Below are 16,029 nucleotides of genomic sequence, written 5' to 3'. Positions count from 1 at the left end.
AAAAAAAGACACCACGAAGACAATGAAAAGGTAAGCCACAGGCTGTGGGTAAATATTTACTATTATATATATGTATATATCTCATATATAATAATATATCATCTGTACATACATGAATGAATGCATGCCAAAGGACAAAGAACTTGTGTCCAGGATATACAATAAACTCCTAAAAATCAATAATAAAAACAACATAATTTTTTAAATGGGCAAAAACTTCAAACAGATACTTCATGAGGGAAGATATACAGACAGCCATGCACACAAAAAGGTGTTCAACATCATCAGTCTTCAGGAAAATGTAAACTAACACCACAATGAAACAATTTTCATATTCTCTGCAATAGCAAAAATTAAAAAGACTGAAAACACCAAATACTTACTGGCAAGGATATGGAACAACTACAACTCCTGTGCATTACTGGTGAGAGTGTAAAATGGTACAGACACTTTGGAAAACTGTCTGGCAGATTCTCATAAAGTTAAAAATTCATTTACCCTATGACTTAACAACTCTACTCCCAGGTATTTATCCAAGAAAAATGAAAACATATATCTACCACAAGACACACAGGTTGCTTATAACAGTTTTATTCATAATGGCCAAATCTGCATATAACCCAAATATTCATCAACAGAAGAATGGAAAACAAACCGTGGTATATTCATTTAACCGAATACTACTCAGCAATGAAAAAGAACTACTGACACGTGCAACATGAATGAATCTCAAAAGCCTTATGTTTAAAGAAGCCAGACACAAAAACACTATATGCTGTATGACTGCCTTTATCTGAAATTCAAAAATAGGCAAAATTAATCTATGATAAAGCAGGACAGGTCCGAACAGTGGTAGCTATGATAGTCCAAGACTGAATAGAAGGGGGCAAGAAATGACCTTCTGGGGTGATACAGATGATTTTTAGCTCAACTGGGGTAAGGGTTACACAGGTATATACTTTTGTCAAAACTCGAATTGTACTTTCATGACCTGTGCGTTTCACTGTATGTAAAAAGGAAAAAGCTAATTGGGAGCTCTGTGTGAGTGGGGCTTTATCAACTGATGGGTTTCACTATAGGAATCTGGGTTGTTCCATCTGAAGGTTTCAAATTGTCAACATCAGCGGATCTTCTTCTTGGCCTGGGAGGTACAGGCCAGGCTGCCAGTGTTTTGGGGAGCCACGTGGAAGAAGAATCATTCACTATGTAGATTGTCACTTAATCCTCTTGTTTTCAGTACGGTACCCATCACCCTCAGCTGGGTTCAGTGGCCAAAGTCCAGTCTCAAGTTCAACCTCTAAAAAATTAAATCTCTAGTTTTTTGCATGTGTTAAGGCAGGGATCTGGAGGTCAATTTATTTCTTAAATAGACCTTTAATCAATCCTGCTTTCAACCCCACCTCCACTGTCATATTCAGAGGGTCCTAGTTTCCCTGATTGCTGAACTTTTTGAAGGTTTTACTGTACAAATAAGATCTGCTCTGGTCTTCTCCCATTGCCCACACAGGTTTCAGCTCTCTCTGGTCTGCTAAGTCAGTTACCGCTTGAACATTTGCTTTCCAGCTTCCAAAATTTTGTCGGAGTCTTCATCTCTATTATTCTCTTTGTCTTCAGGGGATATTGCTTTTTATTCTTTTACTATCATTTTGGTTCCAAGAGGTGACAGTGGTAAACAGGTACGGTCATGTACAAAGTTTAATTGGATTCCTCTTATTTACTTTATTAAAATAATGCTAAGTCAAGGGATATGCCAGTTAGAAAGCATGAACTATTTAACACTTCCAACCAGCAGCACAAAAATAAAGAATTTTATCTTTGCCAATCTGATAAATGATCATTTGAAATCATAAATTATGTGGCAAAATGTACTTGAATACTTTTTCGCATACTGAGAATATTTTTCATCTTTTTATTGGATTGGCCATTTCTATGTCTTCTTTGGTGAAATACCCATTTATATTTTCTTTGTACATTTTTCTACTGCCATTTTGCTTCCTTCTGTACTCCCTACCCTCCAATTAAAAAAACAAAAACCCCAAAACAACAAAAAAACTTTGTTGACTATTTTTGTCCAATTATTCTTCCAAGTATATTTTACCATTTTCAATTTGTGATACTAATTTGGAATTGACATATTTCAGAAATGACACTCCCACTTATTCAACTATAGTTTTATTTCTCTTAGTAAAGATTTATAGTTTTTTCATACAGACCTACACCTTTCTTATTGAGTTTATTCTTAGTTTTGGTTGTTATTATATATCATATTTATATATGTATCCATTTACATATATATTCAAGATTAAATATGTGACTTTTGATTTTAAAAATCCATTTATATGCAGCTCTTCAAAAACAGAAAATAATTTCCTACCATATCTGAACATATTGAGAATTACATGAAATACTCTATCCAAGGATATTAAACCTAACATTTTAATATTTCTTAGACGTACACCTCTTTTCATTCCCCCAAACACAGCCCTAATCTGAGCTGTGTCAATTAGCCGCCATTCCTCCACTTAATTTCCTTTCAGTTCAAGCTGGATACTAACAGAACCACCTTCCTCAAGAATTCCTTTAACTAAAACCCCCTTTCTTTAATACCTAGAATAGCTCTAATTAATAAATTAAAACACCTAATCTAAGACTTCATGGGCTTTTATCAAAGGGCATTTACCTGAACAAGTTGCTGTAATATTTTCACTCAAGTGGATCTCCTTGCCCCACCTTACTTGTGTCATCCCTCTTTCCAATTCAGTTTCACCCAGCTCTTACTCATCTTACCTTTTCTCTTTCTTTCATTTCTTAACATGTATTCATCTCTGCATTGCAGAAATGAAGGAGATCTGAAAGTTTTGTTTATGCTGTATTTTTTTTTTATTTTTGGAGTAACATGAAGAACCTGAAGTAACCCGGTAACTGCTTCCTTATTACTTCACTATGATACAATACCCCAGATTTCTCCGTAGGACTTTGGGAGCCTGAAAACCTGAGACTCCTTCCAAGACACAGTGCATTCTATTTCTTCTAAGAGTGTCAGGGCTTTCCAATGTTTGCAGTGTGGTGGTAGATCCAAGTGCTTCTCAAAGCAGAGAGTAACCAGGCATTTAGATGATAGTTTCTACTCTTACCTCTATTGCTCGAATCACTTTAGAAAGTTCTTTAATAAGATGTCCAGGTCTAACATTGTCTGGAATTTCAAAGGCATGTTCAGATACAAGCTGTATTTGGATTAACAAAGATAAGACAACCAAAGTTACTTACATTTTAAGATGTAAAAACTAATTTACTAAATCAATTTTCAGGTTCTCTAGATTTTACAGACAAGGTCAAATACCCACAAGTCAGGTCTCAGAGCTCATGTGGTTGGTTTCATATCTTCTAAGGAGATCCTTATTAACTCATAAAATCCTCTTACCTTGAGTTAAAAATGGACTTGTCTTACTGTAAATTTTGTTCTATATGGACTCCACACCTCAAAGCCTACTGTAATTCTAACTACTACTATAATTAGTAGAGAAACTAACTAAATTTAATTCATAATAGGTAAGGATCTGTAAGGGGGAACACAGGCACTAAAATAGTCCTAGTTTCTCATGAGAAATCTAATACGCCAAGTTTTTTTCTTTTCACATTGAAAGTGAAATAGGGAAAAGATCCCATTCACAGGAAAGAGGAATTAATTGGTGAGTTACCATATCCACTGAACTGCAAACTGCTGTCATTACTTATTATGTCTATTTCCAAATATTAATCTGTATATCTAAGAAAGTTTTGACCTTTTAGGCACACTTAACGTACTAATTGTTACTTCTGCTTTACATCCTCTCCTTGGTTTAGCATAATTTGTTAAAACAAACTAATGACATCAAGATACAGTTGAGTACTTTACGAGTGTTGACTCATAAATCCTTTCAACAACACTCTGACAGAGATACTATTAGGACTCTCACTTTACAGTTGAGGGCCTCAAGCACAGGTTAGCGGTTTATTAGCAGCATTGCTAAGGCTTGAATCCAAGCCTCTGACTCCAGAGTTCACGCTCTAAGCCACTATGCTAAGCTACCTCTCATCTTAGAGCAAGGTGGACAGTTAACTGCAAACATCATGCTTTTAAAAGTGCACTTCAAATGCAATGAATTAACAGTATGTATTATTTGATGAGTTTTACTGTGCATCAAAATCACCTACAAAGTCTGTTAAAAACAGAGGTTCAGATCCTATCCCAGATCAATTAAATCAGAATCTCTCGGGAAAGAAGCAGGGAGTTTATTTTTAAAAAACTCTAAAGGCAATTTTGATAAACAGACAAGTTTGAGAACAACTTGTCTACAGCCTTCAGAAGGAAAAGAATGACATGGTTTTTGCAACATACCCTTTGTTTTTATCTTTTTATATACTATATACTTTTGTAATCTGTTTATGCCTTTACTTGTCATTTAGATGATGACATCTTTGACATTGGAAGACATGATTTTTATTTTCCTGAATGCTTCCACAGTGCCCTTACTCTTAATGGATATGCAGCAATGATAATAACATGAAAGGGAGCATAAAATTATTGGGAGGGTAACCTATTAATTACTGTCTCCCAATATCTTTTAAGAGGGGGATTTTTATTTCAGGTAGACATTTGAGAAATTAGCATGGGAATGTATTTTCATCAGCTCAACTATTTATCATTTATTAAAACATTGTATGTAAAGTTCCAGGAAGGAAATGAAGATTAGAAAGTCCCTGTTTTTCAAGAGCTTATAAACTTAGACAAGAGGACATGGACACATTACTTTATGGACATTACTTTTAAGCCCACTGGCACAAGAGATATGCTACGGACGCATAAGGAAAGGACATACTGCTTCCAAACGGAGACCTGGGATGACCTCTTAGAGGTGGTGGGATTCAAATGCAAACTAGACCACATTTTAGGGAAAAATGGAAGTCTCCTGCTTGAACCCTGACCTCTCTTTTCCTTCGTTCTTACATAAGACTAGCAGAGGCATAACAGCATAGGCTTTGCAAACGCAGAGACTGAGCTTTAATCCTAGCTCCACCAGTTGTCTTGGGCAAGTTCTTAAGCTCTGAACCTCAGCTTCCCCATATGTAAAATGGGGATACCAAGAGTACCCCAACCTCATATAGTTGTTTTGAAGAGTAAATGAGTTTATGGATATAACAACTAAGCACAGTGGTTAGCACACTATGTGAGCTCAAAGTTATATATTATTATTCTATATCTACATGTTCATTTCTTAGTCAATATCCTAGATATACTCAACTTTACTTTCTTTTTGAGGTTAAAAGAAATACCAAGGTACTTCATTCTCATAAATATAAACATAAACCAGCACATTTGTATATACTGTCCAATAAAATGCAGGTTGTACTTAAAGCATGATTTCCATTCCTTCTACTACTCCAAAATAACATAAGGACTCTGTTTTCCTGACCTTGCCATGTAAAAATTAACAATTAATTCACCAAAGACAACTACTTACTTCTTTTTTCATCCATAATTTTAAAGCAGTATGCAGCGCTTTCACTCCCTGTACTAGGTAAGTCTGAGGCTGGAAACCATCTTCTCTCAGTTCTGTGGCAATGAAGTTGAGGGGGAAAGGAGTTAGTGCTCTGCGACAAAGGGATTAACTTTAGGTTTTGAGTAACCACCAAAGAGCAAACAAGTTAATGGAGAAATAATAAACAATCAGTTGAAAAGGTGAGAAAGAAAAAGAAACAGTATTACATTAAATGTAGTTGTACTAAATGCTCCAGTTAAAAGAAAGCTCACACACGTAAGGCTGAGTGAACGACAGGCCACAAGAGGATCAGCAGGAATCTACTCACAACAAGTCTAAGAATGGACACAATTAAACTAGTTTAGTGAGCGACACGGTGATAAAACTGAAGAAAAGGATTTCACAAAAGTCAGGATGGTGGTTCTCTCTTGAAGGGAAGGAGGAGGGTGCAATGGGAAAAATAACTGGGCCTCTCTAAGGTAGCAGCAAGGCTGTTTTGCTTACTTTGGGTAGAGCTGACCTGAGTGACAGCTGTGCAGTTCTTTCAACTGTATGAGAGAGTATGTGTATGCAGTGTGTGACCTACACAACTGACTATGGGCATGACACACTACGTTATTGTAAAGGCAAATACACATACACACATACAAATGTCTCTTTTGGGCTTTAAAACCAAATTGATTATCTAAAACTCATGCAAAATATATTAGATGTGGTCTTAAATTCAGGTAAGGTGAAACAAAAGCAAAAGATCTCACTTCTGCTCAGTGTTTAATTTACTTACATGAACCCAAAATTGGTTCACTGTTTTATTATTACTAACACTAAACACAGTTAAGAGTTTCATATAATCCACACTTATTTAACCCATCATATAAACCTTATTAACAGCCTGAGCTGGAAGATAACAGGCCATAGTAGAAAGTTAAAGGGTCAGGAATAAAAAAACAACATAATGCGGGGTAACAAGACCACCATTCCTGCTTCCAGGATGAATCCTAAGACAATGGCAATCGGTATAGTGGTCATCTGGCTCTAGCCTTAGTGGGACTGGACTGACTCACTAATATTGCCAGGTAGCCTGTACTGATATAGATGACAAAATGGAAACATTTTAAAACCTCACCTACAAATATCCTTTTAAAGTAATCGGGTTTTTTTTTAGGTTTTTAATGTATAGGTTCATGTTTTCAGTGAGACCTCAATATTTCTGAACTCTCAATGGTCTAAAACAAAGGTTAAATCGTTATTTTAAGACTGAACAATTTGCTGCTTGTGGCTGCAAGGGGAACAGCAAGAGTTTGTCTTTTAGATAAATTTTTAATTTGTTCTAAAAAGTCGACTGATGAGCCCCTCTTAGACATTAAGGAAAAAGCATTACCCCAGGTGTGTATGTATGTCAGTGTGTGTGTGTGTGTGTGTGTGTGTGTGTGTGTGTGTGTGTGTGTGTGTGTGTGTGTGTGTGTGTGTGTGTGTGTGTACGTGTATGTGTTAGTGAGAAGAGAAAGATGGAAAAAGTGCTCTGAATTTTCTGAATATTGAATTGCCAATCTCTTACCTGGAGAGTTCAGTAATTGGGTTTTATTTCCAGAAAATAAGGACATTTGTAAGTGTTTTTATAAGTGTTCCTATTTTCCCAGGCTTCTACTCGAATAGGGGACTATGAAATTTACTGTCCAGTATTTTACTGAAAATCATATATTGCAACTCTATGGATCTACTGTGACATCCCTGAAGCCAAGAAAAATACCCGAGAGCACTATTCCTCCCCATCCACGGGATCCCACCTCCATCCTGTACAGCTGCACCACTGTCAAGACACCTACCTCTACACAGTGCTACAAGGTGTGAGACGGGGTTCTACTGCTCTTTCCTTCCAAAGAAAGTGAGCTTTCCCCAGCCCCCCTTTTAAGGAAAGAAACCATAAATGATTTTTATCATTTAATTCCGTGCATGCCATCCTGGGAAATAAGTTATTGGTAGTTTTTTTTCCTTTTACCTTTTCTTCTTGTGTAACATTTAAATGGGGAAGACCCCCAAATGTTTAGACTAGACTTTATTGTTTAATCTGCTTATATCTCTTCTTCTGGGAGTTAATTATAATAGTAGCACTGGGACTTCCCTGGTGGTGTAGTGGTTAAGAATCCGCCTGCCAGTGCAGGAGACACGGGTTCGAGCCCTGGTCTGGGAAGATCCCACATGCCGTGGAACAACTAAGCCCGTGTGCCACAACTACTGAGCCTGTGCTCTAGAGCCCACGAGCCACAACTACTGAGCCCGCATGCCACAACTACTGAAGCCCCCGTGCCTAGAGCCCATGCTCCACAACAAGAGAAGCCACCGCAATGAGAGCCCGCGCACCGCAACAAAGAGTAGCCCTCACTTGCCGCAACTAGAGAAAGCCCGCGTGCAGCAACGAGACCCAACGCAGCCAATAAATAAATTAATTAAATAATTAAAAAAAAATAGTAGCACTACTGGCAAACTGACTAGGAAAGTTAGACAACACAAAAACCAGATGGACTGTATTTTCATGGGCATAAGTGCACAAAAAGCAAAAAATAGATAAAAGTGGAAGTTACAGTGAGTCTCCAACTTGACTGCTCAAAGATTATTAAACCAGTAATAAAACATCAAAATCTGAAATTCCACATAAAAGAGGTGGTACCTTGCAAGTTTAAAGGGATATATTTCCCACCTCCCTTGAAAAGAACCATTTTTCTTCAACTATAGATGCATAGCCTGACGCTAGCTGGTTTGTGCCAACAGGTGCCTTATACTGGCCACATAATGGTCATAATGGTAATGGCACAGACACCACCTGATTCACTCAGGACATGAAAATTATTCCCTCGATTTTTTAAAAGCAAATGTTTGGGAACAAATACTAGGTAACAGTCCCTTGGCTTCAACTGCATTTTTGTTAGTGAGGCACTTTTACGTGCCTGATACTGTGTGCAGATGACTAAAGTCCCAGTGAAAGGAACATTTTTCAGTATTACCTATGTGGTTCTGATGCAGCTCTTCATATATCTGATTTTTATGCCTAAGGACTAGAGATTTTCTAATTTGCTAAAAAGGTTCTGAACAGAGGAAAATAATGCATTTAAAAAACAAAATAGGGGGCTTCCCTGGTGGTGTGGTGGTTGAGAGTCCGCCTGCCGATGCAGGGGACACGGGTTCGTGCCCCGGTCCGGGAAGATCCCACATGCCGCGGAGCGGCTGGGCCCGTGAGCCATGGCTGCTGAGCCTGCGCGTCCGGAGCCTGTGCTCCGCAACGGGAGGGGCCACAACAGGGAGAGGCCCGCATACCACCAAAAAAAAAACAAAAACAAAAAACAAAATAGGGACAATAGCCACACCACATTTTAAAAAGAACCTCTCTTTCTATGAGTGGCTTTTAGTGAATTTAGAAGTATCATGCATCATATGAAACAACAAAATGTACAGATTATTTATTACCTTTTAGGGTCTCCAGCAAGTTTTTGGCTACAAACCAACATATGGCTTCAAAGAAAGGGAATTTGAAAAGATCTGGTGTTTTTAGCCTTTTTTCCATCTCATAACACCTAAATAAATAAGAGTTGAAGAAATTTAATATTAATATTAGCATTTCAAAGTTAAATGCAGACAATCAACTTAACTAAAATAAGCAGCCCACGACGTATAAGACCAATCGAGTAGTGCACATCGCTCAACACCACCACCACACGTGGGTAAGACTGAGCTGTGATCTTACTCAGGTCCGCCCTTAACAGATTTGACAGGATACTGAAGAATTTACAGTGGGCTTCAAAAAGATCACCCCTTGGGATCTGTAGCCTAGTTTTAACAGAAGGAATTTTACAAGGGTTCCACTATAATAAACAGAACGATGTGTTTAGAAACCGGCTGCCTGTGCTGGACAGCACTGCAACACCCTCTCACGACATTTTCTTTAGGCTCTACTAAGCATTCAAGCTCAGGACCACACTTGGCAAGGGTCAAGGTGAGAAGACCTGTGAGAAACCACAGCTCGCCACAGGGTGAGTCTTCCGTGGGAGTCTTTGCAGCAGTCCACACAGCCAGGAGCCGTCTTTCCCCAGGGACAGCTCAGGTATAAAGAAACAAGATTCGTACTTGGCAAGTGTGGGAGCTGCCCTAGCTTAAAGCTGCATACCCCCCATAAGAGCCAGAATCTCTTGTAATAACTCCACAGATGCATGGCTTCCGGGGCTCCCCAGGGGCAGGCCAAGTTATAACAGTCACACTCAGGAAAGCCCAAAGACATGGCTTCCTACTAGGTATTTCTAGTTCTGCCAGTACTGATGCGGTTTATCAATCAGGAATCATTTTACCATAAGCAATGTTGCCTTGTAACAGTCTTCTCTCATTAGGCTACCAGGGGAAGTTATTACCCAAAGGTCAAATTCTCATGCAGAAGGGGAAATAGCTGTTAATCCTTTACCACAGCAAAATTAAAGCAGGTGTTTTGACAACGATCCTAACTTAGGGTTGCTCTGCCCCAGCAGCATATGTCACACCTGAGTCTGACTGGTTTTAGTTCAATTCCCTCACTGTAAAAATAGCCAAAGGAGAGCCTATCCATTTCTACAAAAGTCTGAAATTTGGGGAGATACCTAATCTCAAATTGAATAAACTATTCTTTTTGTTTTAGATTAGAAAAGCATCAAGGTGTTCTCCTGTCAAAATCTTAAGACAATACTTTTGTTAAAAGTTCCTAATAATTTCTCAGGGCCTATCTCCATGAGATCTCAATTAAGTATGTTGCTGAATTTTTTTTTTTTGACTTTTAGAACTAAGTCCTATTTAAGAAAGGACAAAAGATCCTTTAAATACTGATGACACAAACCTGAGCTGCATGCCAATGTTAAGGTTGTGCAGAAAGTTCCCCCCAAAAGCCATACAGTCCTGAGAAGTGAGCACAGCATGAATCCACCCTGAAATGGTTAAAAGTATATAAATCAGTGATTTTTCAATATTCAAACCACACAAATGTGATATATACCTATTTTAAGAAACACAAAATATCAAAATCAGTTTACCTCATACTTCAGTGCTAGAGAAGCTAATGTCTATTACCATCTAGAGGTTCAATGATTCAAATATGTATTAAATGCCTATTAATATGCCAGCCTCTGTGCTGTGTTTAAGATAAATGGATTGACCCAATTAGACAAAATTACGGTGCAGGATAGGTGAAGGTTTCTGTGGTTGTTGCTGTTTCAGTTTTTTAGCTTAAAAACACAATCTACTTTATATTAAAGATTTTACTCTGAGACAAGTCAAATCTGGTTAGAGTGAGGCAAGCGCGTTTTCATTAAATGAACAACGGGACTGGCTGGACGCTTTGCCTCCCTAGTGTCATCCTGAAACAAGTGTCCTTAGGGACCAAGCAGAGGAGGATCAATGGAACTCAACCTGGGACCTTCCTCTAAGAAAGAAAAAGTAGATCACCCACATTTCATTAGGCAGGGTTATGGTCCTATAAATATAAATGCTGGCAATCAAAATGATATTTTCCCACAAAGTCAAAATGTTTTCCCATAAAAATGTTTTCAAAGTGAGGCTCATTTCTGAGATGATGCTAAACTTTTGAAAGAAAGGTCCGTAGACTGAACATAAAGACTTCATATAAACATAAATCAATATACACACATACGTTTGCATGTAAAAGTTGACTGTTAAAATAGACAGATCCCATTTTCCTTATACTTTTCATATTCTGATCCCTCATTGTGCTGTAACACAATATCAAAAAACTCCTCCCAAGACTGGCTTTCAAGTGGTGACCACGTGTGTGCTCAAAGGCCTTGAGCTTGACCCTGAAATCACAAATTTGAAGTCTCTGCTGGCTTCAAATTCTGTAGATCAGTGGTCCTCAATGGAGGCAGTACCACCTGTAGAGTGTGATCTAGACAGTTTGGTGGGCTTTTTTTTGTCACAGTGATCAGGAGGCACTACTGTCATTTTGCGAGCGGGAGCCAGGGATGCAACATGCAGGACAGTTCCACACAGTAAGAAATTGTCCTCCATTAGTCAGGACTTTCAAATTTCTGCTGGGCATTCAGATAGGTGCAAAATCTGTTATTAACTGTCTGAGCCCAGAAACTATAACTCCATTCATATGAAACAAGGATCTTTTGCATGGTTTTGGCACAATTTTCTAGGAATATAACTAGGTAGCCTGTAAACTGAAGGAAGTGTATCAGTTGCCAACTACCTTGGGGGGGAAAAAAAAATCACACTATCTACGGCAGCAGTTCTTCAAATGTGGTCCCCAGACCAGCAGCACCAGCCTTAGCTGGGAACTTGTTAGAAATGCATATTCTCAGGTCCACCCCAGAGCTACTGAATCAGAACCGCTGGGGTTAAGGCCCAGCACTCTGCGTTTTAATAAGCCCTCCAGGTGATTCTGATGGTCAATGAAGTTTGAGAACCATTAATCCACACCAGAGCTACAGACTTTGAACTACCAATTACACGCCTGTACTGGTTAGCTGGCCTGTGCATCATCCTGACTTCTAATGCTGCTGTGCCTGAGCAGGGACATTGTAAAATGGTGTATTATTATAAATTACTTTTAATTTCCTCTTTATATTCTAATTAGGTCATTACATCAATGGGGGGGAATTACTGGTGCAGGAGGTTATATTAATGATAAATGTGAATTCAAGATTTTTGAAGTGGGCATAACAAAATATCTGTCATAAGAGGGAGCTTTGGGGGGCTTTAAGGGAGGGGCTTTAAGGGAGGAGCTTAGCCCATTCACAGTGAAAATACTGATACGTATCTAGATTTATAAATTCTGGTAGTTCCAGGCATTGATTCATTCATTTGCTCAACACATACTTCTTATTATATACTCCAGAGGCAAGGTAAGAAAGCAGGGCCTGTAACAGATCCTTGCAAACTGTGTAGCCATTAAGGTCACCCAAATCAGAAGAACACAATTCTCAAAACCACTGACCTGGAGAGTCCATACCCTGCATTTAGTCACGTCTCAAAATGACAGACCTGATACCTATACTTGAGGCTATAGCTAAGGCTGGTACTCAATCCCTTCCTAGGGTCCCTCAAAACAGACTCATTGCCTCCTAACTGCCCCAGGACAGCTGCCCAGATTCTTACAGCAGGCTTGGGCCTTTGACATCAATGTAGAGCTGACCAGTTAAAATTAAAGGGAATTTCATCAAAATTTTATGCAAAGGACATTATCAAGAAAATGAAAAGACAACCCACAGAATGGGAGAAAATATTGCAAATCATATATCTGATAAGGGTCTAGTGTACAGAATATATAAAGAATGCTTACAGCTCAACAATAAAAAGACAACCCAACATAAAAATGGGCAAAGCATTTAAATAGACATTTCTCCAGAGAAGATATACAAATGGCCAATAAGAGAAATGCTCAGCATCATTACTCATTAAGGAAATGCAAATTAAAACCACAATGAGATACAAGTACTTCACACCCACTAGAATGACAAAAATAAAAAAAGATAACTACAGTGTTGGTGAGGATGTAGAGAAACTGGAACACCTGTACACTGCTGGTGGGAATGTAAAATGGTGCAGCCACTAGGAAAACAGTTTGGCAGTTCCTCAAAAAGTTAAACATCATTAAACCATATGACCCAGCAATTCCACTACTAGGTATATATAACCAAGGGAAATGAAAACAAACCGGCACACAAAAACTTTCACACAAATGTTCAAAACAGCACTATTCGTAAGAGCCAAAAAGTGGAAACAACCCAAATGTCCATCAACTGATGAAGGGATAAATGAAATGTGGTACATCCATGCAATGGAATATTATTTGGCCATAAAAGGCAATGAAACACTGACAAGGGCTACAACATGGATGAGCCTAGTAAACATGATGCTAACTAAAAGAAGCTAGATTACAAAAGGCCACGTATTATATATGAAATACCCCAAACAGGCAGATCCGCAGAGACTGAAAGCACACTAGTGGTTGCTAGGGGCTCAGAGGGGGGGAAATGTGGAGTGACTGCTAATTGGCATGGGGTTTCTTTTTGAAGTGATGAAATGTTCTGGAATTAGATAGGGGTAGGGTTGCACAGCCCTGTTAATCTACTAAAAACCATTGAATTGTACACTTTAAAAGGGTGAGGATTATGGTAGATGAATTTTTCTAAATAAAAATAAAAGTGAAGGCAAATGACATAAAACACAATGCCAAAACAAGTCCTGACTACAAGAGAAGCCCTCTAGGGCACAAAAAAGTGAAAAGTCCAAGATCAGAATCATCTCTCGGGCTATGCAAAACTACTTTCCAAACACATTAAAGTCAGAGATTTCAATCAAAAGCTGACTCCATGTGATGAGTATCCACTATGGGGAGCGGGATGGGATTAAAACCTTACCTGTAGGAACAAATAAGGTATGTCCCTGCTTTACCACACATTTGTAGCATTTATCCACCTTATCTCCAAAGAACACTTCACTCTGGGTCACAGATGAACTCCAAGATTCATAGAGTGCCAAATTGTCATCTGTTGGCTTTATCAAATAAAAAACCTTCTCGCCCTAGGAGGAAGTAATCACACTATTTTTGAAAAAGGAAATGCCATTCTAGGATGGCCTATATTGATGTAATTTCCCAATACAATGTTCTAAATTAAATTAGATAATTATCAGATTTTTTTAAGGCTCAAAAAGACATATTTCACATACCTGATCAATAGCTATTGCCCTTAATAAGCATCTTCAAAGGAGCTAAGGCTCCCGTCTCAAATACGACAAGGGGTCAATAAAGCAGGGATGGAAAAATAGTTACAAGAGAGGAGGGTAAAGAATCACAAACATCCTACTGATCTCATTTTCAAGGTAGAGAAGTAAATACATGTTAATAGGCCCCAGGTTACAGAGAGTCATCTCTGCAAACTTTGCCCTTTCTCCTAAGACATATAATAATACAATTATTTTTAAAGATCTGTGAATAAACTTTCTTTAATGAACTAACCCTTTGCTTTCTCACAGAGGAAAGGAAGAGGAGCTCAAGGGCACAGCATCAAACATAGTCCAGAGCATTGCTGATGCACAGGCATGTGATACTGACGAAGATTTGGCTCTAGATCAGCACTGCCCGAAAGAACCTTCTGTGACGATGGAAATGCTCTATATCTGTGCTACCCAATATAGCAGTTATGAGCCCTATGTGGCTACTGAGCACCTGAAATGGGGTTAGTGCAAATGCGGAACTGAATTTTAAATTATATTTAATTATTTAAATGTAGCCACATGTGCCGAGTGGCTACTGTACGGAATAGCACAGTTCTAGATAAAGCAAGGTGAATATAAGCTCCTGAGGAGAATTCGTATTTTCATGGGCATTCCTGACTTATCCAACTAGCTGTCTTTAGCCTCACCTTAAGGTCAGAAGCAATTATTACTGTAATTTTGCTCCTTCTCAGGTATTAGATTCAGGGATTAACTGGTAACTGACTAGGGGGAAGAAGAAACAAAAAGAGACAAAAGTCTAAAAGAGATTAATTTATAAGATGGGGGCAAAAAAAGGGAATCTATATAAATTAAGAATTCATGGCTCCTCCATTACTTGGGATTAAAAAAAGAAAATCATAATTCTTCTTTAAGTATTTAAAATGATAGCTCCCACTGAAAAAGTACAAAACACTTCCCTCTTTACAAACGTCATTTATAGCAAATGAATATACCCATGGAAAAATAAGACTGTACGTTTTTGTGATTAAGTGAACAAAGAAATACCCCAAGCTTACCCAGAGGACATGGTACCAAACTGAAGTCCCACCAAAGTCAATGTGGAAATCTGTGTAGCTGTCTTGAACTCCCATTAAGCAGTATTTCTGAACAAATGGCTTGGGAAAGACTGAATCATCAGGCCAATAATTTTCCACCCAGGAAAGTTTTCTGGCTATATCAGGAACCTCCACCAATTCAGACATCCTTTAAAAAAACACACACACACATACACACACACCCACATCATGCAAATTAAAACTTCTTAAAATTTCATCTCCCATTTCAACCCAAACCAAGAAATTAACTGGAACTCACAGCTAACAGCAATACTTACAGTTTGAGGGTACCAAAGCAAAATTTACAACATAGCTATATCACTGGACCACTTTAGAAGTCACAGTTACGTTTTTTACTAAAAGAAATTCATCATTTAACTACATTTTAGCTAACACTCAGAAGGCTAAACCAAAACGTCCAGAACTACTCACTTTGTATCTGAAAATTCAAGGCTGATCACATTTAACACTTTTGGTCTGTTAGGATTCATGAAGTATTTAACATAATTGTGAAGTGTCATTTTGCTGTCTGCCTGCCTTGCCACATCAATGACATCTATCACTTTGTCACCACCTGCAGAGAAAAATTATAGTCTTATTATTGCGCTTAAGAATTTCATCAATAGACGCCCTACACAAAAATATTTTAAAGACTATATTTACTTGTATGATAATTAAGCCATCTATAAAAACTATATAGC

General features: G+C 38.2%; 1 protein-coding gene across 1 annotated transcript in view; it reads right to left on the bottom strand.

The window, feature by feature from the left end:
- KDM7A (lysine demethylase 7A) overlaps nt 1-16,029 on the bottom strand; it is an 80,496-nt gene that overhangs the window by 18,390 nt on the left and 46,077 nt on the right. The window contains exons 5-11 of the mRNA XM_060156543.1: nt 15,761-15,902; nt 15,290-15,476; nt 13,916-14,078; nt 10,372-10,459; nt 8,982-9,088; nt 5,502-5,593; nt 3,135-3,224 (exon numbers count right to left, since the gene is read on the bottom strand). Of these exons, the coding sequence (XP_060012526.1) occupies nt 3,135-3,224; nt 5,502-5,593; nt 8,982-9,088; nt 10,372-10,459; nt 13,916-14,078; nt 15,290-15,476; nt 15,761-15,902 (869 nt within the window). The remainder of the gene's footprint in view (nt 1-3,134; nt 3,225-5,501; nt 5,594-8,981; nt 9,089-10,371; nt 10,460-13,915; nt 14,079-15,289; nt 15,477-15,760; nt 15,903-16,029) is intronic.

Source organism: Lagenorhynchus albirostris, chromosome 8 (genome assembly GCF_949774975.1).
Source record: "Lagenorhynchus albirostris chromosome 8, mLagAlb1.1, whole genome shotgun sequence".
Classification (NCBI taxonomy): Eukaryota; Metazoa; Chordata; class Mammalia; order Artiodactyla; family Delphinidae; genus Lagenorhynchus; species Lagenorhynchus albirostris.
The sequence above is the reverse complement of the archived record's forward strand: the minus strand, read 5'-3'. Positions and strand labels throughout refer to the sequence as shown.